The following is a 25,712-nucleotide window of genomic DNA, read 5'->3' as shown; positions in this document are numbered from 1 at the left end:
TTAGAACCACGTTTATTGCTTTGAACACTTTTCGTCATAAACCGAATTTTCAACAATGTCCTGTCGAATAAGCTAAATGCTATTTCAGACCTTTAGTTTGTGTTTTTTACATCTCTGTTTTGTCGCCAACACAAGGACTCTGATAACCTCCCGAGGCGCACCTCCCTTTTCAACTGCTTTGCCGTCCTGGCACAAATTGAAACTACGCCAATGCATTTCATCATCTAGCACCACACCGCAAGTGACCAGCGCAATGTTTATTTTTTTATTTTATTGGTAGAAATTAAAATTAAACCAATTTAGGCAAAAGACGTGCAAGCAAGGTGATTGTCAATAGTTTTTGACAGTAAGCTTTGACTCTCAATGATTCTAAATAAAAAAGCAGTTCATCAAACACGAACTATAAATATCATTGCATTCACAACACCCTGCCAAAAAAATAAATAAAGACCCCATTGTACGTTGACACTAGAGTTGCCACGTGAGCTAATATTCGGACAGAAAACGATAAAATAAAGCCTAATTGCATATAGCCTACTGTATCCGCCGGCTAGAAAATCAATCGGACATTTGTTTGTGCCAATGTTTAGTTTCTTCTAACCTCAGTGATAATCAGTGAAGTACTGGATCAAAAATAAAACATTTTTTTTTGTTATTTGTTCTAAAACGTCCGAATGTCAGACTAATTGGAATTTCTACCAGATCCCTGGCAACTCTGGTTGACACAACGTTGTTGGATGCACAGACAATCTTTCGGCAATGCCGATTCTTGTTACCGGTATCTCCCTAAAAAGATTGAGAATTTTACTAAAATTGCAAGTTAAGGAAACGGTGACACTGTTTTCACTGACTTCCCTTGGATGGACATGAATTGTGTCGGTAAACATGATTCAACCCATCTCTTTTAGACTTAATTTATAGACCTTGGTCTCATACTGGTGAATAACACATTTGAAAATGTGAAAGTTCTTTCGTTGGGTTGGTATCGAACCGACCATAGCAACACGATCTTCATTTCAAAGCTTAGACACGACAAAACTACTAATTTCCTAATTGAAAAGATTCAGGTTGGCGAACAAATGACGCCATCTTTTTTCCATGATAAGTCGACGACCTGTGCTATGTGATCGGAAGGAGCAATGATGCTTGGCAGGGCCGTGTGTTTCTGTACCAACTCATGAGAAGGGGGCTTCAATACCTGGTAAGAAAAAATTGTCTTTAAAAATCAATGGGATTATGGGATGATTGCTGCAGTGAGCAAGCAGAAAATACATGCTGTTGGTGCAATTAAACAACTAAAAATTGCTTAGCACAGTGTCTCAGACCAACTGGTATGCGAGTCAACCCAAACTGTGCAGTCTGTGCTGCAGGAAACAGTGATTTGAATCGTTAAAAAAGTTAGCATTCTCCACGCTTTTAGACTTTAGTTGCCGTTTTGGTCTTCAGACACGTTGCTTAGTGTTGAAAAATTATGTTCACAGTCAGTGCAAGAACGCTGCTGGGCACTGGTCTATATTCGAGGATAGAGTGCTCGGACTGTCGTGTGGGCTCGCTGCAAGGCGGCAGCAACATGACTAAATTTTATCAAATCAGTGTAGCAAAAGTAGAATGAGTGAAGGTTTAATGATAAATTCGATAGCACGAAAAATGTCTTGTTGTAAAACGCTGAGAGCAACGGGTATCTGTGACAGGCAAAACGTACCAGAAACCACACTCTATCGAACATGCAATTTTAAACTCTGTGCGAAAAGCTCATTTCATTGGAAAATCTAAGCATGCAAAAAAGGTCAAAACTGAACCCTCAAATTCCAACAGGCTATCGTTCACATTTTGTCATATAATAATTGTAAACACACTCTGCTCGGAGTCTCGGACGGACATGCACTTCCATAAACTTAACGTCTATTCTCGGTAAATGAGCAAAAAAGATTTCACTGGAAACTTAACCTGATTGACTTGCAAGTGGTCAGGGTTGATGAAGACGTAGTCTAAAAGCTCACAGAAACCAGCGACGTAATTACTGTACGTAGGAAAACCACAAGCACTGACAAAGTGGTAATCGTGGGAAAGAGTGATCTGTGAGCCATGGTATTCAACTTTACCACCTGTCAAAAAAAAATGCTTTGTCAACATAAAATGCTTCATTCGCAAAATGGTGGAATTATCCTGAAGAAACAGATCATTTGAACAAAATTTAACAGTGTCCAGTTTTTGGTAGTAACTTTACCCAGCAGTCAATTCATCAAATAGTGTTTTTGAGATCTTGCTACGACGTTATGTTATCACAAGTAAAAAAAAAAAAACGGAACGTACAAATACTATATTTCCACTCTTTAGAGAATAAAACGCTCGTAATAACCTCAAATTGTCTTTAAATAGTAAAGGAACGAGTCTTGAAAGGGACTTTATTTTATGCTTCACAGTAAATCACATCTCGAGAAATGTGTTGCTACTGCTTTCAGACAACCAACAAAGTCAAAAGTCACGCGTACCTGTTTCATTCACCTGATAAAACAGATTTTGAACGTTTTTGAGACAAAACTACAACTTTCAAACTGACCTGAATACCAATCGGCGTGAGTGGGCGGGAGGTTTCCAGACAACATGAAATCAACTAAACCGGTTCGAGGATTGCTGTTCAAGTCACCACACACAATGTAGGACACGGTGGAGCTTTCGTCCAGAGACGATTTCAAAGACGTCATTTTCTCTTCAAGAAGACTCAGTATAATTGCGACCTAGGACATAAAAAAAGTAACATTTAACTTTGAGTTCAACGTAGAACTCAATACTTAGTAAAGAGGCAAAACTACATGCTTTGCCTTCAAACATTATTACTGATAAAGAAGGTAAAGCTGTGACTCAAGCACGAATGCTTTTTGCGGCTAAAGAATAAAGTCGGTCACACACGGTGAAAGAAATTTTATCACCCCTGGTTTTCTTTGTATCTACTGTAACCAGGGTATTCAACTATTCATGCATTGATAGTAACGAAACGAAATCAGTCTAATTACAGTTGGCTTCCACACAAGGTTAAAAAGCATGTGGAGTGGCTTTGTTCAAAACCCGAAGAGAACAACAAAGATTCATCATGCATCTGCAGGATGAAGTGAAGTTAAATACAAAAAATGGACCTCTAACGCCATGTAGCGGTGGTAATATGCGCAACAACTGAGCGTCATGGAAAAGCGCAGTCCAGCAGTGTACATATGACTATATAGACATATGAAAGAGAGCTTATACTGAAAGCTTGTGTGATCCTAAAGATTGTTTGAAGTCAATTGTTCACAACTTTTCATCGAATGCAATAGATTGAGTTTCGCTTTTAGCAGCACGATCGATGTTTACTTCACAATGTAGATATTAACGACCTGTTTTAGCCTGATGCTGCGAGTTCGCTGTGCTAATAGCGAATTGCACTAGCTTTCGGAACACAGTCCATAGTCATGTGCTATGACGAATACATTTCAATTCACGACATATCGAATATAAGCTTTAGCGTTTTTTCCATCGAAAAGGAATTGCCAAGTGTTACGACAAATACGGTAGAAAGGTGGCCAGTTACTTACAAAGTCAACTGTATCTGTTCAACTAAAGGGCAGAGTAAAACTTCCACCAGAATGCAGAGTTGCTTGTAGCAATAGTTTCAACTCACCTGGGCGAGTCTCATGTTGTTAGCGCGCGGATGAAAGTATAAATGAGTGTTGGCCACCACAATGTATCGGGAAGGATCTTCAACGGATTGTAAAACGGCCAGCTGTGGAAAGAAAGCATAAAGAAGGTTAGTTGTTAAGCAATATAGCATGATTGTCGACGGCCCAGACAGCAAATCAACCGTTTTCTGCATTGATTCAAGTCTGCACACGATGAATCAATGGTTGGTTTTCTGTCTGGGTGGTCACAACAGTTGGTTTTCTGTCTGGGTGGTGGCAAATGGTCGAAAAGACAACCAATATCTTCGACTCAACAAAACAGCTCATTTTTACATTAATTCAACGTTAGCAAATATAAAAACTAACTAATTTGCAGACTTTTATCACAATTTAGTCAATTGGGGAAATATTTCCTTTAGATAAATTAACTTTTTTTGAACCTTAGCCATGGCGGTTTTCCACCTGCAGGGGCTTTGAACCACACACGAAGTTCACTAAAATTGCAACTGAAGCGTTGTTGCCTATAAATTATTTCATTCACTTGGTGCCGCTGAATGCCGATCTGATTCTAACGGAACAATCGCTCAATGATCTTAGCATCGCTTTCATGACAAAGCATAAGGTACCTACGCAGACTGAAGCACGCAGGGGTTGATGACTCACCAATACGCAAGTTCCAAGGCTCATCAAGCGAGACTTTAAAGCAGCATTGTGGGATACTAATTTTCCAATGGATGAAGTAGCACCTTCGCCGTCCAAATACTGGTTCAGAATTTTATTTTCAACCGAAATCAACCTATACAGAAATAAGTTTACGATTAGTTATTTTTACGGAATAAGAAGTTGTCAAAAGGTGTTTGGTTTATGACAAGAGACTGCTTTCGACAATCCTAAACGACATCTTTCTCAAGATACAATCATGCGATTTGCATAAAAAGCAAGAAATTGTTTACAACTAGAACGACACAGCTGACATTTGTGCAGTTTGCAGATTAACATCAATCTTGTTATGATATTGTATTCTTTTTGTAAAATGAAGTGGTTAATTTGTGCACAAAAAGTATACGCAGAGAATTAACAGCTGGAGGAGTAAAATACCAGCAATATGGACTTGTGAAGAAACAAAATGGAAACTATGCTAGACGATTGCTGGTAAAACATTACTGGATTATGTACTTGAAAAAAAAGGTGACTGAAGATTTGTATGGGCGCAATCACCACAAACATGAAATTAGTTTTACAACGATGCAAATACAATAAGAGAATTCCCAAAATCTCGTTGTCCTCGGTTGTCACATGTCTTGTTTTCTGCGCACTATAAGCATCTTGCAATGTGAGAAAACTTACTTGAATTTTGATCTGTTATAAAACAAGGCCTCCCCTTCCTTTGTGTGGAGTTTGTTCGCGAAAGCGGAGGCGTAGTTATAGATGGACATCCCGCATGACAGGACATTCTCGTAAGCAACCTTATCCACCTCTTGCAGGCATATGATGTCACCGTGGTAACCTAGAAAATCAATTGGTAACAACTTGTCATGAGAAGAAATCACTGCGTAGGTTGGTAAAGGATTTTTACATCGTAGTATGCAAATGATGAGCAGGATGATGCAATGAAGATTTTCTGCGAGTCGATAAACCAACGAATTTGAATGAGATAGCGCGTCTAAGGAATTCGATATACAGAGTACAGGAAAAACGAAGTTGGAAACGAGAGGATCTTATCCATAGGCGCCGGGTTTTGAAAATTGCCGGGGGGGGCAAACTTTCTAGCCGACTGATTGCTTACATTCAAAATGCTGATGTTTGTTTGTCAGCATTGATGTTTGTTTGCGTCTATCTGCCATTGTATATCGCCAAGCTTTATAATGTAGGCTCAGGCCTCGAAATTCACGGCGGACATGTCCGCCGTCACAGCATGTGATGTCCGCGGGAAGTAACATCTAGATCGGTCATATTTGTCCGCCGAGAAATAGCACAAGAACTAGCGATACAAATCGTCATTGCATAGCACGAACATTCGAACAGTTGTTGCGATAATATATTTTCCAGCGCATTCTAGCGCGCATCTAGAAAATGTGAATCCTGTATCCCTTAGCTTCCATTCAAGGAGGTAAACTTTCGATTCTTACGTTGCTTCAACGATTGATGACATTGAATCAGCGTAACAAAGGTGAATTCTTCGCTAAGAATCGATAGGAGTTCAGGTACTTCTACACTAATCACGCGCAATTTAGTTCACGTTTTACGTCACAATGTCTGGCTTTGATCTCCGAGTAATAATGATACGGCAAGGTTGGTTACTAAATTAGATTATACGAGTAGGCTATAACCGCAAGATGCAACAAAACTTGTTAAGTTTTGGTATTACAGTAAGAAAGAAAAGACCCAAAGAAAATTCACTTTCGCTCACATGACACGCAAAAATAAACTTAAAGAAAAAAGCCTGTAAAACTTTGCACAGCAGAAAATAGCGTTGGTGTAGAAATTTTCCGACTCCTGCCCAGAGCATTGTGACGCAATAAGCAACACGACCTCGTTCGGTGGAACGATCGACGGCTAAAACTGATGTGTCCGCCGTGAGACTTAATTTGTCCGCTGAGATAGCTGCTCAGACCGGACACGTTTGTCCGCCGTCAACAAAAACGAATTTCGAGGCCTGTAGGCTACTTCGAATTATATGCTGATCACTTTGAACTTTGGCTCTTAATACGAGTAGATACTAAACTGAGCAAACCGCACCTCGTTATTGACACTCCCAAGAAAAAAAAAAGCGGAAGAAATCAAGAAAAACGTTTTTCAATCATTGTTTGCTTCAACGTCACCATGCTGGCGTTTATCAGCTACCGTACTTCTGTTTCTTTTGTTATCTTAGGAGCAGCGCTCTTGTTAACAAGTAGATCTTTTAAATGAGATCGATCCGCAATGAAAGTCAAACTAACGCAAATCTGAACTTAGAAACATTTGATTTAGGATTTTTTTAATAATTTGCGGGGGGCAGCCACCCCGAGCTAAATTCACGGGGGGGCGCCGCCCCTCCGCCCCCCCGGAGTCGGCGCCTATGATCTTATCTACATTTCACCTATTCTGTTAAATCTCCGTAACGAAATACGAATATCTGTTATAAAATACTGACAACGGCACGACATCGCCGAATCGAGACAGCTATTGCAATCAAGATAAATTGCAGACAACTCATAAAACCTCAAGCCAGAAGTGACACGTTTTCTGCAGCTTTTACCAAGAATTTCTTTCTGGAGCAATTGCATTCTATATTCAGCGTCAAGTGCATGTTTCGGACAGTAGGGATACAAAGAGTTGAGAGCTAACTCCGTAGTTGCGTAACAATCGGCAAGAATGTTGTAGCAAACAAGGCGAAACCTGAAAAACAACAAGTTTCCAAATTAAAACACATTCTCAGTCAATCTACCCAAATAACATAGCTGTTATGTAGAAAAAGCAAAAGATAAGCCGTGTGAGCTTGACTGTGACGTCTTTAGCGGCGTTTTCAAGGGATCTACTCTTTCCAATATATAATACCTGGTAGGCCTACCTCAAGTATAAACTTGGGCAACATTGGCATATAGCTTGATTGCTAGGATTGAAGGAAGTTGCTAGACAGAGTTTGATTTTTGGTGTTGCTTGACATTTTCTATTTAAACTGTGCTCAGCCTCAGATCATTTGGACTTCGTGAATGTGCTAGCTACAGATAAGTGCTTTACTGCCCAATTGTTTATGTGGACTTCATTAAATGCAGATCATGCTTTAAATGTTACAATATGTGGCACAGTTTCCCATTAATTAGCGTAATGGCGTGACGCATTTCTGCATTGTCTTTCTGCACAGGACACATTTATTATGCAAAATGCACTGCATCTACTATTTTTAACATTTAACAGTTCTACAGCCTCATACCCATTTTCTTGCGTACAGTGAGCTTGTGTAAGTGCCTGCCTTGCATCACATAGAAACGATTTTGGTCCTTCCCGCACGGCACCGCTCTGCGCCGAAACGGACACAATACCGCCAACAGGAGTGGACACGGGATACTTCTCATTGCCTGGCGTCACTTCTAGCTTAAACGTATAACCAACGTCATCAAATGATGACCTGTAAGTCTAAAAAATAAAAGATAACATATGTGGGTAGTGGTAGTGCCATTAGAATATCTAGTTGAAAGGTTGAGCTAATCGCGACATCGTTCCCACGTTTGATGATGAAATTCAATTCAAATTTATGTCTACTCTTTTGCAGGCGAGGACATAAAAAAGTTACTATTGCTGTAAAAGGTAGTTTTAGCTCGAGTATGGAAAGAATGCTGAGTTTCCAAGAATTAAAAAGTCGTTGATTTGCTCTGAAAATCGCCAGAAAAGATTTATTTTCTGATAGAAAGTCCAAGCTTATGCCTGCTGGAGAAGTGATGAAAACTTTGCAAGAAGTGAAGAAAAGAGCTAGGAGCCAGCTTACAAGTGCAGCGTGCACGTTTCAACAAGTACTACGATGTCTCATTTAAGACATAGCTCAGTATATTTTCAGTACTCATAAAACTTTTGAGCATACAAATTGTGATATTCACTTTTGCATAAAACAAATAAACCTTGCGCCACAAATCAAGCAAGAGACACCCACTTTGTCTGTACCAACTTCCTTCCATCCATTATCCCCACCCATTGCATTGTCATGTGACTCGGCGAGGCAACTTACAGCGTTGGCGAAGGAGTTTGATTTGCCCGATATAGGCCCGTCCCCGCCCTCACAGTCCATCTTCTCGTCGTTAAGTGGCTCTGTGCTTCGATACCACTTGAACCTGAAAATAACCACGCGGAGTTTAAATAAAGTGTTGTACATTACAGTCATCGTTCTGAAGTTCAGTGTTAGATACCAATAGATGACCACATTTCTCTAACTACCGTTTGATTGAGAGCTTTGATAGGACTAAACGACTTTGGTGGAACATCCAACTCTGAGGAAGGTTGGGCGCTTAAGGAATAACATGACGCAACACATAAAGCAGAACTATTTTGCATATTTCAGAAGATTAAATACTAAAAAAGGTTTTACATTAAGTTGAAGATAGGATGCTTTGTCATGTTGATATCTTGAATGAGTTAATGGAGCAAACAGTTCTCATGCCTTGCGATTCAATAAATCCGTAGCATAACAGCAAAAACAAAAACGCGACGGACTAAAAAAGCACAAAAGTCATATCATAATTAACTAAATCGACGGTTAAAATACTAGACAAAAACTGATTTGTGCAAAAATCAACCTAAAAACACAACAAACTTATATATCAAATATAGTTATTACTATCTGAAGCCTTTACAAATTGTTTCACCTAACGGATCATCAGAAGGTCTGAAAAAAACATGCAAACAGTAAAGAATCGATAATTCTGAAAAGATATTAAATATTACAACTTATATATAAATATGCATAAACATGCGACAAACTTATATATATATATCATAGTTGGTTTTCTCAATAACCAAAAACTTATTAATGTAAAGGTCCATTTTTCGGGTCTTTTTAGCAACCTTAAACAGCAGCCTTACTTCGAGTATTCTGCCGAGCTGTGAGTGAATTTTAAGACAGGAAAGATCGTCATTCCGGCAATGGGTTTTGTTGACAAGTTCATCACAGTGACTGATGGAGGATTATACAAAACATTGTAATCTTGATTGTCAATTTTTAAAATGCTTGCACGTTCCCAAACGTCAACTCCCGTCTTTTCAGCGTCAATCTGCGAGTTGAGACAGCAACAAATCAAGCCCTAACCACCAAGCAACGTTCCTTGTCGATGACCTGTAGAACTTATAAACGTGTAGTTGTAATTGTTAAAAAAAACGCCATAGTTCACGATGTCATTGGAGAATCACAAAAACTGAATTGTTCAGGATTCTAATTTCTAACTTGAAATATCACAAGTTGCCTTAAGTTTCTTCCGCGATTTCAACAAGACCATAAGTTGGAAAGATCTTAGGTGTAATTCACGACGTTGAGACGAAGTCAATTAGTCAGATCGGCATTTTCACTGTGTAGCCGAGCAATTAGAGCTAGGTTTGTTGTGTTATTCTCGAATGAATCACAAAAACCTTAGTTACCACTCATACAGCAGTCCTTGCGTCGCCCCACAGCAGCCACACACATAGTGCCGGTAATTACGCGGCGTCTTAAGGCATAACACTAAACAGTACATTATGTCTTTACACTACAAGGTTCACTCTCACGCATAACCATCTTTGGCGACTTGCCTCAATTATTTCTGGTAATGTGTGATTTAAAATTGAAACATTGAAAATTTCCAGCAGATGAAAATACTAAACAAAAATAAATTAGGCAATGAGGTCAAGCTTTATGAGCTTTGGTTCATCCAGGTTTTGGTTACTTTAAATTACTAAAGGATGTGCGTACGGTATGTAATGTGTAAGACTATAGCTTTGAGCAGACTACTAATTGTTTTTTTAGACCTGTTTAAAAAATTAACATCACAAAAGAAGAAAATATCCGCTTTGCATGAGACCAAGACCAATACAAATATACAGAAAAGTGTTAATTTAGATCAACAAACCTCATCCCCATGTTTATTCAGCAGAACAATTGTAATTGGAGCAATATCATGAACTGATTTAACTCCTTGCATCTTCGCAACCTTCTTATTTCTTTTCTTTGTCTGGTGTTCAATCGTTGCTATCATACGGGTTATAGTCTTTTGCAAACACTCCTCAATGGGTCTATTGAACTAAACACAAGTGCTGATGATAAATATTTACAAAAAATCATTAAATCTTTGAAGTAAAATTAAGGAAGAGGCTATATTTACCGTATACTGTGAATATAGCCTCTGAGTAGGGTTGGGACCCCGGAAATCCCGATCCTGGGATTTTAACCCATTTTTCTGATCCCGTTTCCGGGATTAATTTTATTAAAATCTCGGGATTTCCAGAAAACATCTACAATAGCTGCTGATGTAGCGCCATATCGCTTGACGCTCATATTATTTTGGCTTTAAAGCAGTTTTACAATATAAGCTGGTTGTCTTGAACACTCCACATTAGTGTGATAATACGGAATGGCCCGTTTCGGTGAGTCCGATTCGGTGAGTCTGATTCGGTGAATCCGATCCCTTAACGGGGGATTTTTTCAATTTTTTTTTAAATTATCGGGTACCGTAGCCTAATTATCATTGCCGTTTTAGGGTTAAGGGTTAAAGGTTAGGAACTCACCGAATCAGACTCACCGAATTGGACTCACCGAATCGGTGAGTCGTAAGTTTTTGTCCGACTTCATAGCTCTGACAGAAACATGTGGAATGAAATTAATCGATATGAACAACGGATAATGATTGGCTAACGCTCAATAAAATGACCAACACTCACAATCTTGCGTTCTTTGTTTATTTGTAGGCTGATATTGACAACACTTCTGTCAGTTGACAATGTAACTTTGACAGGCAACATTTCCATTCTTTTAGCAAACAATCGTGAAAACTGTAAATAATTCTTGGTGGTATGAAACCTGCAATATCAAGAAAGCACTTTTACATCTAAACAATAATATATTAATGGAGGAACACCACAGCAAGCAAAACCACTAAAAATTGATGCTTGGCATAAATAGCTTTATGTACCAGTAGGCCTAGGCCTACCACTAACTGAGCCGGGGAAATCCGGTAAAAGTAGTGAAATTAGAAAGAAAACTTCATTACCACTAGACTAAGCAGTTTCTTATTGCAAGCAATTATAGAACTGAACAACAGTTTTTATAAACTTAGAGATATCAATGTTGATTATGCTGGTTTCTATAAATTCTACTACAGTGTTCTCTCTTGTCACAGCACACAACACCAATTTCAAAATAATACAAAGGCAATCCAGCCATTCAGAAACCCGAAAGCGTGAGGAGCTTAAGTGGAAAGTGTCACAGACATGAAATGTTGTAAATTACAACATCTCAGACAAGCCATGAGAGTAACCCTAGAAAAGTATTAATTTTGAAAACACTAACCTGGCAAGTCGCCTTTTACACTGAGAAACTGTAGTTGATGTTTGGGTGTATAGCTTTGAACATGACAATGGCAGTATGAAGAAGGTATCCAAAGTACAAAAGTTCTTATTCCTGATAAAACACCAATGCAAAAGTAACTTCCTAACAGCACATACAGTTCTAATCAATTTCATATGAGAATCTGCAAGTAACAGTAAATCACTAAAATGTTTAGATATGCAAAAAGATCGAGTTTGGCATGGGAAACACCATAACTATGGTAAAACCATATTTTCTGCAGTTTAGGGGTGTTCAATTTCGATTATTTGAATATTCGAAATTCGAAATTCAATTTATTTTCGATTTTCGAATTTCGATTTCGAATATCACAACTATTCACCAAACTGCAAAATGTGATTTTATTGAAAGAAACGACATGAAAATTCGCTAGAAAACGCGAAAAAAAGCCATGAAAATTTGCGAAAAAATAACACAAAATAACGTCTACAGCTCCAGGCCCATGTTGGTGTTTATGAACACAAGCTGATCGACATGGTCACCCGTCAGTCGGGATCTCAGCTTCGTGACGATCAGGCCAGCTTTTGAAAACGATCGCTCCGCTGGAGCCGAGGTTGCTGGGATCCCAAACACTTCAAGTTCATTTTCACAGCGAGCGATTCACTGCCGCAACATTTCACTGCAGAATGCAGAGGTTTCGACTCGAAAGCGACATTGAGTATGTTTGCAAGCGCATCAAGCTAAACGCACGCTCCGTCTACGTAAGCAAATTATGTTGTTTTTGGGTGCATTCGACATCTGATGACATTGAATCGACGCAAAATGGTAGATTTTTGCTATGTCCCAGGAAGCAAAATTAGTCATTTTTACATTGATTCAACGTCTGCAGACATTAAATCAATGTAAAAATGACAGATTTTGTTGTCTGGTGTTGAATTGTAGCATCGCAACTCGTTCTAGTGATTATTTATCGCGAAGCTGTTGCGGTTTGCATACAAAAAATGTTTTCCTGTTGCCGATCGCTAGTTCATCTATTGTTTTATGTATCAATACAGCATAAAAAGTTGCCCACACACAGAAATATGCGCAGGCCCGTAGCCAGCCGGGGTAGCCAGACCGCAGAGCAGGGGGCACCTTTTTTCAGGGGGCCTCGCCCCCCCTGAAAAAAATTTCTCCCCCCTTGGCATAATCTCAATCTTCTCGGGCAAAAGCTACAATTATAATGATTTTGCATATTTAAATTTGTTCGGCCCCCCCTAAAAAAGTTGTCCCTCTTGCTCTGCGGTCTGGCTACCCCTTGCTCTGCGGTCTGGCTACGGCTCTGCCCCCACGGCTTAGGCGCCTATGGATTCGGTAAAAAATGGATAAAACTGCGACAAAGCTCAGCCTACACTTTCTGCTATTGCACAACCTAGCTATCTTTATTCTTGAGAAATTTGTGAAATTTGGCAATAAAAATGCCAACCTGGCATCCCTGGTGCAGGACTGGCCGTTGGACCCGCGAGAGCGTGTGATAGTCACGTGATCGACGATGCGCATGCGTCGAAGTCTTTTTTCGCTTGCAAAATGCGACAAGACAGATTTCGCGCCACTTGCGTTACTTTCAACCGCGTTCAGCCGAAAGGGCGGCTATAATTTCGAATATGTCCGACACGAATAACGAATTTCGAATATCACCATAATCGAAATCGAATCGAATCGAAAATCGAAATTGAACACCCCTACTGCAGTTGAAGCAACAATTGTAGCACTACGGTAGCAACAACTGCAAACATTGTAGTTATCCTTCAAAATCAACAAGTTACCGTACGTACAGCAGATGTTTCACCAATGAACTGAACACATGTTAAACTTTTACACAGTATGAAGCATTTGCATCTTTCCTGCATAAAGATACTTAATTTTTACATAAAAAATTAATGGCTAAGTCTTGCATGCGACAAAGAATATAATACATGTCAATTAGTGCCAAAATATACTTTGTCTTACATACACACATATCATGTAGTATTATGCCAGTAATGCAACATCAATTTTGTCATATACTGTAAAGAGCTACATGTGTGTACTGTGAACATGTACAGCACAATCAGTGCATCGACCTTCAAGCACCCTGTTGTAAATCCTCTTTCTATAAAATTCATAAATTCACAGATAATTAATGTTAATTGTAGTGCTGCACTGGTAGGACTGACAAAGGCACTTGGGTTATTTAATCATTTATTTAGATATTAAAATCTGCAAGACTGTGAACATAACAACTTAAACAACTTCAGTCAAAAATGCTTACAAAGTTAGGTCACACAACTTTTGCAGAATACAGAACACCACAGATAGCTACAGACACAAGAAAAGGTTTTAGAGCATACCTATGACATAAAAATCAGTGAGGTATGCTACATCATAAATATTAACAATTGAAGAACAAATACAAGTTTGTAATACAAACTGGGGAGTGGGGAGCCACTGCAAAAAAGCATAGGCTCCGGCTCCAGCTCCGGAGCTATCAAGCATTCATCCACTAGCTCCAGAGCTATAAACTTTTAAACAGCGGCTCCGTCTCCATACTTTATACGACTTATTCTTTTAAGCGGTATGCGCTTAACCGATGTTTTTACTTTACAGTGCCGGCAAAAAAAATCTTTACATTCAGTCGGCAAAAAAAAACTTTACATGTAAAATCTGCACAAGTTCATAGCTTACTGTTTCCGCCAAAAGCATTGCGTCACAAAAACGCTTATAGTTACATCATTACCTACTCTCTGGCAACACTTCGCCGTAAAGCCATTGCTCTGCGTGCGTAGTGTTGCTTTCCAGCTTCGTGAATAGTAAGGGAGGTGAAATCGCACAAAATTTTTCATTTTCTTAAAGTTTCGAGGTCTTGCAAAAAAATTTCAAAAACTAAAATGGGTTGAAAGAAGAAGCAAATGGAAGAAAAACCTCGTGCCTTGACTTTGTTAAAGAGAGATTCTTTGATTGCTGTAGCCAGAGATATTGGGGTCTCAAGAGAGGCAATTTATCAATTAAAAAGGTGAAATATTCACTCATTGCAAAGATTTTGGTGATACATTGCCTCTCTGCACGCAGAGCAATGGCTTTACGGCGAAGTGTTGCCAGAGAGTAGGTAATGATGTAACTATAAGCGTTTTTGTGACGCAATGCTTTTGGCGGGAACACCGGAACAGTAAGCAAAGAACTTGTGCAGATTTTACATGTAAAGTTTTTTTTTTGCCGACTGAATGTAAAGATTTTTTTGCCGGCACTGTACATCAGATTGGATTTGATTTGGGATTTCAGGTTTTGATTCAAATAAACGATTGATACGTTTAAGCAGTATACTATTAACCGATTTCATCTGTATTCAATACTGAAGCTGGAGCTGATAAATATTTTGTAGCTCCAACTCCAGCTCCACAAGAAATGTTTAAAAAGGCTCCAGCTCCGCCTCTGGCTCCAGAGAAAATGCTTGGCTCCAACGCTCCAGGCTCCGGCTCCCCAGCCCTGGTTTGTATCCCAATAATACACTATATTTTGCCAAGAACATTTTGTGTTATGATGCCACTGTGTCTAAACAAGAATTTCTCCAACTACCAATACAAAAAGCATTGCCTCCAGGTTATAGATCAAATTTTGATTTGTTGTATTCATTCAATAATGACAAAAGTTCTATGACACTGACAACAACAACTTGTCCAATTTTGATTTTCTGTCTTGTATTCTTGACTGAACAATTTTTAACCCACGCTTTTTTTGGGCAGCTTTACTAGCTTTTCGTTTAAGGTTTGGTTTGACAGTGCCAACAACATCATCTTCATCAATTGGAGAAATGATGGCGCCCATAACAGTAGATACCTTTGGCTTAACTAATGTTGACACAGTTTCTGGTGTGTTCCAAGTGCCACCAATAGGTCTTGCAACCGATCTTTCAAATTGAGCTTTATTGACGAAAGGAAAGGGCACTTGATTTACTTGGTGTTTGGCTATGTGGACATCTCGATTTTCATTTAAAATTACATGCCCTAAGTCTTGATCTCTTCGTGGCTTTGGAGATGGCAGTGGCTTTCTAGAAAACGTCTTTTTCTTTTTTCGAGCAACCACTCCACTACCTCCCCAATTTCCCCAGCCAGGAAGTTTTAAATCTACTTCTTCTATTTTATTAAAATCATCAACAATTTCATCTTTTTCTGTTTGAAATTCAGCCAAAACGTCATCATCAGCAAAAGCTTGTTCAATTGTCATTTCATGAAACTCTTCACCATCATTGTTATCGACAAACTTTGGTAGATCTTGCGAAACTGTTTCCGATGTATCTTTGAACACAAAACCTGCTTTAACTTTTACAGCAGAAATTTCATCTGGTGTGTGGTTATTATCGATAGATGAAACTTTAGAGCTTCTGTCAATGTAGTTAATTTGTTCATCAACATTAACTTGATCAGCATTCACTTCATGAAGACCATCCTCATCTTCATCTTTCAAGTTTTCCAGATCTTGTTTCACTTTGTGATTATTTCCTTTCTTCACTTTCAGGTTTTTCACTTGTGAAAAAGCGCTTTTAAATTTTTCTATTGCTTCTGTTGCAACAGGAATAACAGTAGTTTCATTTTGCTCAGGTGAATAGCTTTGATCATTTAGCCAAGTTTTAAGATTTTTATTGTCACTTGTATTATCTGTCAAGTTCTCATTTGCAGCTTTTTTGTTGCTGGAAGCATCAGTCGTCTTTCTGTCGACTAGCTGTGTTTGAGAGAGCCAGGGATTACCTTTGACAAGTTCTGTTGTAAGCCCATCATTAGTGAGACATTCATTCATTTTTCTTTCCCCTTCTTCATCATTTGAACACTTTTCTTCATCATCACTTTCTATGTGTTTTTCAACCAATTCCTCATGCTTTCTTTGTTGTTCTTGCAGTTCAAATTTCGTGCTTTCATCATGTTTTGCCATAAGACTACGGCTTTTGGCCCATTTGCTTCCCATGCGATGTCGAAGAGATGCTCTCTCTTCTGCACGAAGCCGATCCGCACGATTATAATCACCCTCATCTGCTTCTTTCTTGCCTTCCTCTTTCATTTTTTTCTTCCGTAATATACGATGATAACTTTTACTTTTAATTTTATGTTGCCGCTTATTCTTTGCTTGTTGATACGACAACAATGCTCTGTGTTTCCTCAGCTCCACCAACCTTGCTTGGGCTTCTTCTAAACTCATAGCAGCAAGAGCTTCTTCTTCCATCACTGATAATTCATGATCAGGTCTTTCATTGCACTTGTTACCTGAGAGTAAAGCTGAAATTTCTTCTTCTAATGGAGTCATCTTGCTTCCAACATTGAAAGACTGATCTACAGTTTTTATACGCAGGTGTTCCTGCTTGAGAGGAAAAGACATATGCTCGGCTTTACGATGCTTTTGCACAATGGGATCCCATTTTCCAACAATAGTGGATGATTTTTCATATTCAACCTTCCTTTCAAGTCTTTCAGCAACAGGTTTTGACAGCGGAGCGTTGAGCAAATTTGATGATTTCTGCAATTTATTGACTTGTTTTCTTAAAACATTAGCTTTACTTGAATCTTTCATATTGTTCATCAACTGATGAAGAAAAATCTTTTTCTGGTAATCACCTTCACCGATTTGTGATAAAGTAAATAAAGAAACATCTTTACTTGGCTCAGTTCTTGGTACCGCATCTTTCTCAGCTTCATCCTCTTTCAAATCAACTCCAATACTTTCTAAAAACTTGGCATGCTTTCCTATATCAACCTCTTCAAATTCTGAATCATCATCACTCATAGTGAACTTGTGGGAGTTTCCATTTTCAGATGCATTTTTAATATCCATTATTTCCTTTATTCAATATCCTTAAATAACTGCAAAACATAAAAAAAAAAAATAATCATAAATGATACCGTACACAAACAACATAACTCCTTAACTTTAAATGGCAATAATTTGAAGTGGTTTTCACACAGATCTAAAATGCTGGTTTACATCAAGATTGAAACAAATATTCAACCTGAAGCATTTTAACAAGTGAAAACAAAAAAATCAGTCAATCTTTCAAGCAGATGTAATAAGTAGAAGCGGATGAAATAGAAAGTGCACTTTTTAAATAAAACTCAAAAAGTTTCGAAAATTGCATTTTTTTAACAAAATTTGAAAATAGATATTCATTTAGGGGGTGGAGCTATCAATCATCGAGATAATTTTATTTCCAAGTATTTTATAGCTGGCATAATTTATAGCGATATTATGAGTAGTTTAAAATTTTCAAAAAAGATTTTTGAGGGAGGCAATGAAAAGATCGTATTTTATTGATTAATAAATCCCATTGTAAACCTAACAAATGTAACATTGTAACAATGACTTATGACAAGTAACAAATAAAACGATCGCAACAACAACAAGCAAAAAACTCGTAGCCAGGTGTTGCATAATCTTCACGTAGCTTGCTTGATGTTACGCGAGTATCATGCTTGTGACAAAAACAATCATTTTCTTCGCAATACTGTATTGGTTCACCTCTTGCTTTACGTTGACTTGAAGCAAAAACCAATGATCAAAAAAGATTTAAACGTCCGTTCAAATTACATTTATTTGCAGTAAGTAATGTAACCTAAACGAGGTGGCTGCCACCAGCCACAGCGGTTACGGGGTGGTGTGGCCACCCCGTAACCCGGCGCCAGTGTACAGAGGTGGGCAGTAGAGTGCTTATTCATGAAATTCAATTTTAACATAATAATCATGTTATATTCTGCAGCCATTGCGACAACATCGGTACAGTACTCGATAGCCTACTGATTTGCTACTCAACTAATGTTAGCAAAGGTCCATATTGACAAGTTGAATATTTTTGCGGTCCAAGAATATTTCACATGCAACCACGAAAATTAAACCAGTACGAGTACAGAAACACTTTTTAGGAAGTATGTAACACGACTTGGATTTATGTCGGACACAAACAAAGAAATAAAAAAGGAAATGGCTACATTTACGGCGCCGTAAATACAGCCGTTCCATGCCTTTTTTTAAATCTTTACGTCGCTTTTACTGCGCATGCGCGCTGGTGCGCATTTTTTCTTCTTTCTCGAAAGAACAAATGAAAAAAAAAGTGCATATATAACTTCTAAATTCAACCGCTTTTGCCAAGTGAATCTGTGGCGCGTCCGATCTTTGTCTGGCTCGTACTCCCAAGGATATGAGTTTGATACCACCAAGAGGTGTTTCTTTTTTTAAACTAAATTCGAACCCGAAGTGATTCAATCGTTAGGCTACGCATTTTGTGGCCGTTCAGTTTAGTTTGTTTTTAGTTCTAACCATCACAACAAAAAAACAATATATGACAAACATAGCAGAGTAAGGTAGAAGCGACAAAACGCGGACGTTATAGACTAGCGTGCATGATACCAAAGCAGGACAATCAGTTCAAAATATGGCACGGTCACAACACCTTTAATAAAATTTTTATAAATTGAGAACAAAGAGAAAAAAAAGGCTAGTGAGTTTTTTTCTTTAACAATTAACATGAGTAAAAAAAAAATCTAAATTCATAAAATTTTTAGGTGTTACGATCGTGCCATAATTTAAACTGATTGTCCAGCTTTGCTATCATGAACGCTACAACGTCTGCGTTTTGTCGCTTCTACCTTTTTCTAAACCTCTGCTATGTTTGTCATATACTGTTTTTTCGTTGTGATGGTCAGAACTAAAAACAAACTAAACTGAACGGCCACAAAAATGCGTAGCCTAACGATTGAGTCACTTCGAGTTCGAATTTAGTTTAAAAAAAGAAACACCTCTTGGTGGTATCGAACTCATATCCTTGGGAGTACGAGCCAGACAAAGATCGGACGCGCCCATAGACTCCTTCAGTAAAGGACTGGAACCTCCCATGCTCGGGGTTTGTAACTTGAGTCCGAATGATTAACTTGAGTCCTGGCTTAAATGACTTCTAGAGAAGCTAGAAACACAATCTTGGATTCTATATTAGGGTTTTTGAGGATGGCGAGTTCAATAGTGTTATTTTCAACAATACCTGAGGTCATTTTCAAGGTCAAAATATCATATTTTAAGGTCAAATTACAGAATTTTGGTCATTTTTGCCCATTTTTGCGTCTAAATCGTAAAGCAAAACTGTTTCAAAGAAATCTGTGACGAAATATGATATTGTGCACCTACTGCATCTATTGTGTAAGATATTTTCTCTACACTGCGTAAGTTCTTTGAAGTTCTTTTTATTTATTTTCAGAAATATTTTGGTGATTTCATATGCCCTAGCAAAACATTGCGGTTCCAAGCCTTTGTGACGTAACAGTTTATTAAAATCAAAGCTGTAATTTGCATGGCAAGACTGAAATGCGTTGCCGGTTTCATTTTGCTGAGTTGTTATCCTTTGCAGATGCACCTTTAGCTAGCAGTATAACGCTGCTTGTACCACTTTAGCTAACATTCAATTGAAAGCTTATGTCCTCAATGTAAGTGACAAAGAAAAGCCTTTGGGATGCCTCAGGGGGCAAGAAATGCTTTCTAACTAGTGATAGACATTGTCTATTATAGTGTCATCTTGTTATGTATTGTCAATTTGTGTATTATATTGTAATCATTGACTCTTTTAGATAATAGCCATAGTGTTGAGAAATACATATGATGTTTATGTAATAGCACATTTCGTCACAGACTTCTTTCAAACAGTTTTGCTTTACGATTTAGACGCAAAATTGGGCAAAAATGACCAAAATTCTGTAATTTGACCTTAAAATATAATATTTTGACCTTGAAAATGACCTCAAACGGTGTTGAAAATAACACTATTGAACTCGCCATCCTCAAAAACCCTAATATGAAATCCAAGATAGTGTTTCTAGCTTCTCTAGAAGTCATTTAAGCCAGGACTCAAGTTAATCATTCAGACTCAAGTTAAAAACCCCGAGATCGTCAGTTTCCAGTCCTTTACTTAAGGAGTCTATGGACGCGCCACAGATTCACTTGGCAAAAGCGGTTGAATTTAGAAGTTATATATGCACTTTTTTTCATTTGTTCTTTCGAGAAAGAAAAAATACGCACCAGCTCGCATGCGCAGTAAAAGCGACGTAAAGATTTAAAAAAAAGGCATGGAACGGCTGTATTTACGGCGCCGTAAATGCAGCCACTTCCAATAAAAAAGGAAAAAATGTATTGTGTTTCTTTGTACTACATAGCTGTGTGGATCGCTCATCAGAGAAGACCGCAAAGCCTTGGGGGGGGTTTGGGGGCGAAGCCCCCAGTTCCTTGAATAACCATAAAAAAATTGCTTTTCCCTTAGAACGAAAATCTGTTTAAAGAGGCCCGAAAATGTGGCAATGAAGTTATTCTTCCACAAGCCCGAGGACCACCTTCAACACCCAGAAGGTCCGGATTTGGACCGCGGTCCGCCAGTTGAGTAGGGATGCAACCTAGTTCGTACCATGAACAGTTCGGACCGTCAGTTCGTACCTTGAAAAGATCGAGAGAAAAAAATAAAAAAAGCCGAAGTCGCTGATCGCAGTTTCCGCAATCATTTTAAAACTTTCCCCCTGAAAAGATCAAGAGAAAAAATAGCTCAAAATTGAAGTCCGCTGATCGTAGTTTCCACAAACATTTTTCCGCAGTTTCCGCTAACCCTAACTCTAACCATAGAGTAATCTATGCTCTAACCCTAACCCTCGCTGATCGCAGTTTCCGCAAAACATTTTCCGCAGTTTCCGTTAACCCTTACCCTAATTCTAACCATAGAGTAATCTATGCTCTAACCCTAACCCTCGCTGATCGCAGTTTCCGCAAACATTTTTCCGCAGTTTCCGCACACATTTTCCGCAGTTTCCGCTAACCTTTACCCTAACCATAGAGTAATCTATGCTCTAACTAGGGAAGCTCTAATCCTCGCTGATCGCAGTTTCCGCAAACATTTTTCCGCTTACCCTAACTCTAACCATAGAGTAATCTATGCTCTAACCCTAACTCTCGCTGATCGCAGTTTCCGCAAACATTTTTCCGCAGTTTCCGCTAACCCTAACCCTCGAGTTTGTTTCAAATTGTTTGGGGAAACTCCAATCAGTGACTTCGGCTTTGTGCTATTAAACTGCGATCAGCGACTTCGGCTTTTTCTAATTTTTTCTCTTGATCTTTTCAGGGTACGAACTGACTGTACGAATGGTTCAAGGTACAAACTAGGTTGCACCCGTTGAGTAGCCCTGGCCTACTGATTACCAGTACTGTACAGTACACCACGATCAGAGATGCGATACAACAAAAAGCAGCAAAGTAACATATACTTTTTGAGCCAGCTGCTCCCTTTATTTTGGCTTGCCATTAAGTGTCTTTGTTGAGACACAGCTGATGCTTTCGAGGGGTGTCACCGCAAGCCTTAAAGCAGCCGGCGGCCATGGCCGCTAAGTAGTGTTTGAATGACCGCCGGTGCTACCTCCTCCGTCGTCCAAGTTTGGCCACCGGTTTCTTCTAGCCAATTATTTAATTTCGCAATAGAGTGATCGTGGATTAAATGTCGAAAATATGTAGCATCAAAGAGTGACGCAGAATTAGGTCAGCGCATCATAGTCACTACTGTTGTACCGTATTGAATACATCCAGCTGCGATCACCAGCGCTGTAAGTCTTGTTTGCAATTCCCGATGTTTATTTTAATGAAGTGTTAATCCGAAGTGCTAATTTACATCGGCTGGCAATATTGTCGTTTTTATATCGATTCAATGTTGTCGGACATTGAATCGTTGTTAAAAAGGAGAACTAGGTTAGTTGACATCCGTGGGTAAAACACGTGTCTTAATAGTTGAGAACGCTGTGGGTTAGTGACTTCACACCCTCAAAGGTGACATCATAACGGAATAAATGGTCAGGTTTTATGAAAGGCGGTATGCAGTTGAAACAATTTACTGAGCTGCGAGCAGTTAAAACAATTTAGGGTCGTTAGATGGTCCCGCAATACCGGATTACAATCCCGATAAAGCATTTAATGCGTGGTACAACGATTCTATTGCAGGACGTCGCCCAGACTTCAACAACGCTAAGTGATCATTTTAACATTGTTGCAAGTTTAATGCTATTTACTTGTGCTATCGTTATTGTATTTTGGCCTCCAAGCACGCAGATTTGGCCGCCGAGAAGGAGCTCTCGGTAGGCCACGATGGCTTCCGAAAAAAAACACGAGTTTTAAGGCCTGCACCGTGTCAAACCCATGTCTTCCCAAACATTGTGCAGACGTTTTCGCCACTCGGCCTACATTAATTTTAACAGTAATCCAAAATACTTCCTAAATGACCTAGCACTGTACTTATATGCTACTTAATGTCATATATACAAAACACACCTTATACACAGTGCTGTATTCGAGGGTATACTCTCTGCTTTTTCAAACAACTATAGTACGGTACCGGTATACCCTCTGGTTATCCAAAGAGAGTGTCTATGCTATCCTTACTGATTCTTGATAACTACGGTACTTTCTAACTACCGGTACTTAACCCTTTAAGGACCAATCGTACGAACGCGTGCACCATGAACTCAATTCAGTTCTGCGAGTTTTATCATTCCATCAATTCATTCAGAGCATTGTTAGCAGAATGCAAATGAGACTGTGCGCTAATACCGACATTGACAATGGTCGTCAACTGGTTGATAGCCTACTGCTAACTTGCAACCTGAAAAAATGATACAGTAGAAGGAAATTTGCGTCATGGAGAAGCAGAGGTGAGAAGAATTTGTAAAAGCTTTGTCATTGATGAAATACAGTCAATCCAAGGATTAAGAGACTTTAGTAAGAAAGTTGAAATTGTGCCCAATAATTTGAAGCCTCTCTTGACAGCTATTTCAACTTTACCTTGTTCTACAGCAGAATGTGAACGTGGTTTCAGTTTAATGAACAGCATTATCACAGGTGAGCATATTTGCTGATTGATAATGTGAGCTGTTTTATATTTATTAATTGCAATGGACCATCTGTGGTTCAATTTACCGATAAAAATATGTAAGATCCTGGCTGCTAAACCACCGATCAGCTAAGGGTACTAGATCCCAAATTTCTAAAGAGGATAAAGATGTAGATTCCTCTCGTCAGGCTGTTTGAAATGTTTTCATAAAAAAATTAACATTTTGTACTTCTCCAATTTTGATAATAATTCATGCTATGGTAGAATAAACATTAGTATTTTGCAAGTTGTGTATTATTTATCATTTTGGCAAATCTGACAGTATACCCTGTGCTTTTTTTTACGAATACAGCAGTGAATATACACATGTGTGTGTCTAGTAACACTGCTGACAACGATCTTGCAAACATGCAAACCTCCTCAGCTGAGAGCTTTTAATGAGTTACCACGTGAATTGGTGAAGCGCATCCATATGTAGAAGGAGGTTTCTAAACGGCGAAAGGGTGTGAATTTCTCATGTTCATTCTCATTTGAGATGTTACGAAAATACAACGATTATTTAAACCAAGGGTCTCACACACGGAGCCCGCGAGCTGCGTGCGGCCCACAACAATGTTTTGGTGCGGCCCACGATACATTTTTGAACTTTCAATACTTAACAATTACCCTACAATAGCCGTTGAAGTGTCCCATTAGCTCAGTGGCTACGCGCCCGGCTCAAGATCACGCGGTGCTGGTTCAACTCTCGGGATGTACAGTTGAGCAACACATTCAGGACTGCTCTCCATTCAGCGGCACCTAGTGAATGGAATAATTCCATGGCAACACTTCAACAATCGGCAGCAGTGGCCGAGTGGTTAGCGCGTTTGGCTTGCAGTCGAGAGCCTGCATGTTCGACTCCAGCCACCCGCACTTGCTGTTGTTTCTCTGGGCAAGAAACTTTAGGATAATTGCCTCTACCTAGTGATCGATTTCGAGTAATGGGTAGTACCAAATTTTGTTTGTTTGTTTGTTTGTTCATCTTTATCCTGCATTGCGGGAAAGCGGACTTGAGCGCTATGCATCGGTGTACGCCTTCCGACGTACACCTGACCCACGCTGCAGCCGACGGCAATGTCTGTTTCCGGTTGTCTACTCTACATATGACTTAAATTTGGTACTACCCATTACTCGAAATCGATCACTAGGTAGAGGCAATTATCGTAAAGTTTCTTGCCCAGAGAAACAACAGCAAGTGCAAGTGGCTGGAGTCGAACATGCAGGCTCTAGACTGCGAGCCCAACGCGCTAACCACTCGGCCAGCGGCCAGTAGAGAAGACAACCGGAAACAGACATTGCCGTCGGCTGCAGCATGGGTCAGATGTATGTGGGAAGGCGTACACCGATGCATAGCGCTCAAGTCCGCTTTCCCGCAATGCAGGATAAAGATAAACAAACAATCGGAAAACGGTAACGCCTAGAACATCACACAACTAAGGCGAAAGAGAAAATTGAAAAAAAACAGATGCAAAATCAAACATCTCGCTTTTCCTTTCATCACAAGTATAAAAGTAAGTCCTTTCAATTCTCTCATTTTCGCAAACCATCATTTTTTTCCGATTAGTTTTCTTTTTTCAACTTCTCTTTCGCCTGAGTTGTGTGATGTTCTAGGTTTTTCCTCGGAAAACTTCACTCTGCCAATCTCAGTAACCGGCCCTGCGTCAAGAGCCTCTAAAGTGTGCGAAACTACAAGGAATAACATATTAAGCCTTTGTCAGTCCGAGGATAAAGATTCAAAACCAATTAACCGGTCATCAATCATTTTATTTTTTGTCATGAACGCGTAAGGGATGAAAAAGATACCTACTGCTACTGCTCACTACAAAAGGCGATATATTGTAGACTTTGAGCCAACTTAGCCTGCTGGGTTTAAGAAGGTTTACAATCCTAAAAACAAATTTATCCCTGAAAATTGCAAAATTCCCCCCCCTAGTGGGGAATTCCTCCCCCTCCCCCCGGTTGGGAACCACTGGTTTACACTGTCATTTTAACGTTGTTGTAGAAAACACATTCTAAGCAAAGGGAAATTTATTGTTACGCATCTTTCAAAAACACGAGCATTTCAAAATGAGAGTCACTATTCACTAAGTCCTGCCCGCTTTGACTTAGCCTAAGCACATCTTTT

The 25,712-nt window shown here is 39.1% G+C and overlaps 2 protein-coding genes across 2 annotated transcripts; both read right to left on the bottom strand.

The window, feature by feature from the left end:
- Positions 1-242: 242 nt before the first annotated feature.
- Positions 243-15,603, bottom strand: LOC145768822 (2',5'-phosphodiesterase 12-like). The gene is made up of 14 exons (XM_082580422.1): positions 15,508-15,603; positions 11,659-11,839; positions 11,031-11,169; positions 10,223-10,393; positions 9,207-9,394; positions 8,281-8,458; positions 7,567-7,769; positions 6,892-7,031; positions 5,001-5,160; positions 4,317-4,449; positions 3,656-3,757; positions 2,561-2,738; positions 1,948-2,105; positions 243-1,198 (listed from the first exon to the last, which is right to left on the bottom strand). Exons 2-14 carry the CDS (start codon positions 11,829-11,831, stop codon positions 1,064-1,066), a joined length of 2,058 nt encoding a protein of 685 aa, XP_082436548.1. The 5' UTR covers positions 11,832-11,839; positions 15,508-15,603; the 3' UTR covers positions 243-1,063.
- On the bottom strand, positions 15,322-17,490 carry LOC145768892 (U3 small nucleolar RNA-associated protein 14 homolog A-like). The gene has a single exon (XM_082580498.1). It carries the CDS (start codon positions 17,488-17,490, stop codon positions 15,322-15,324), a length of 2,169 nt encoding a protein of 722 aa, XP_082436624.1.
- Positions 17,491-25,712: the final 8,222 nt, after the last annotated feature.

This window comes from Aplidium turbinatum, chromosome 4, assembly GCF_918807975.1.
Source record: "Aplidium turbinatum chromosome 4, kaAplTurb1.1, whole genome shotgun sequence".
Taxonomy (NCBI): Eukaryota; Metazoa; Chordata; class Ascidiacea; order Aplousobranchia; family Polyclinidae; genus Aplidium; species Aplidium turbinatum.
This window is presented reverse-complemented; position numbering and strand designations above follow the sequence as displayed.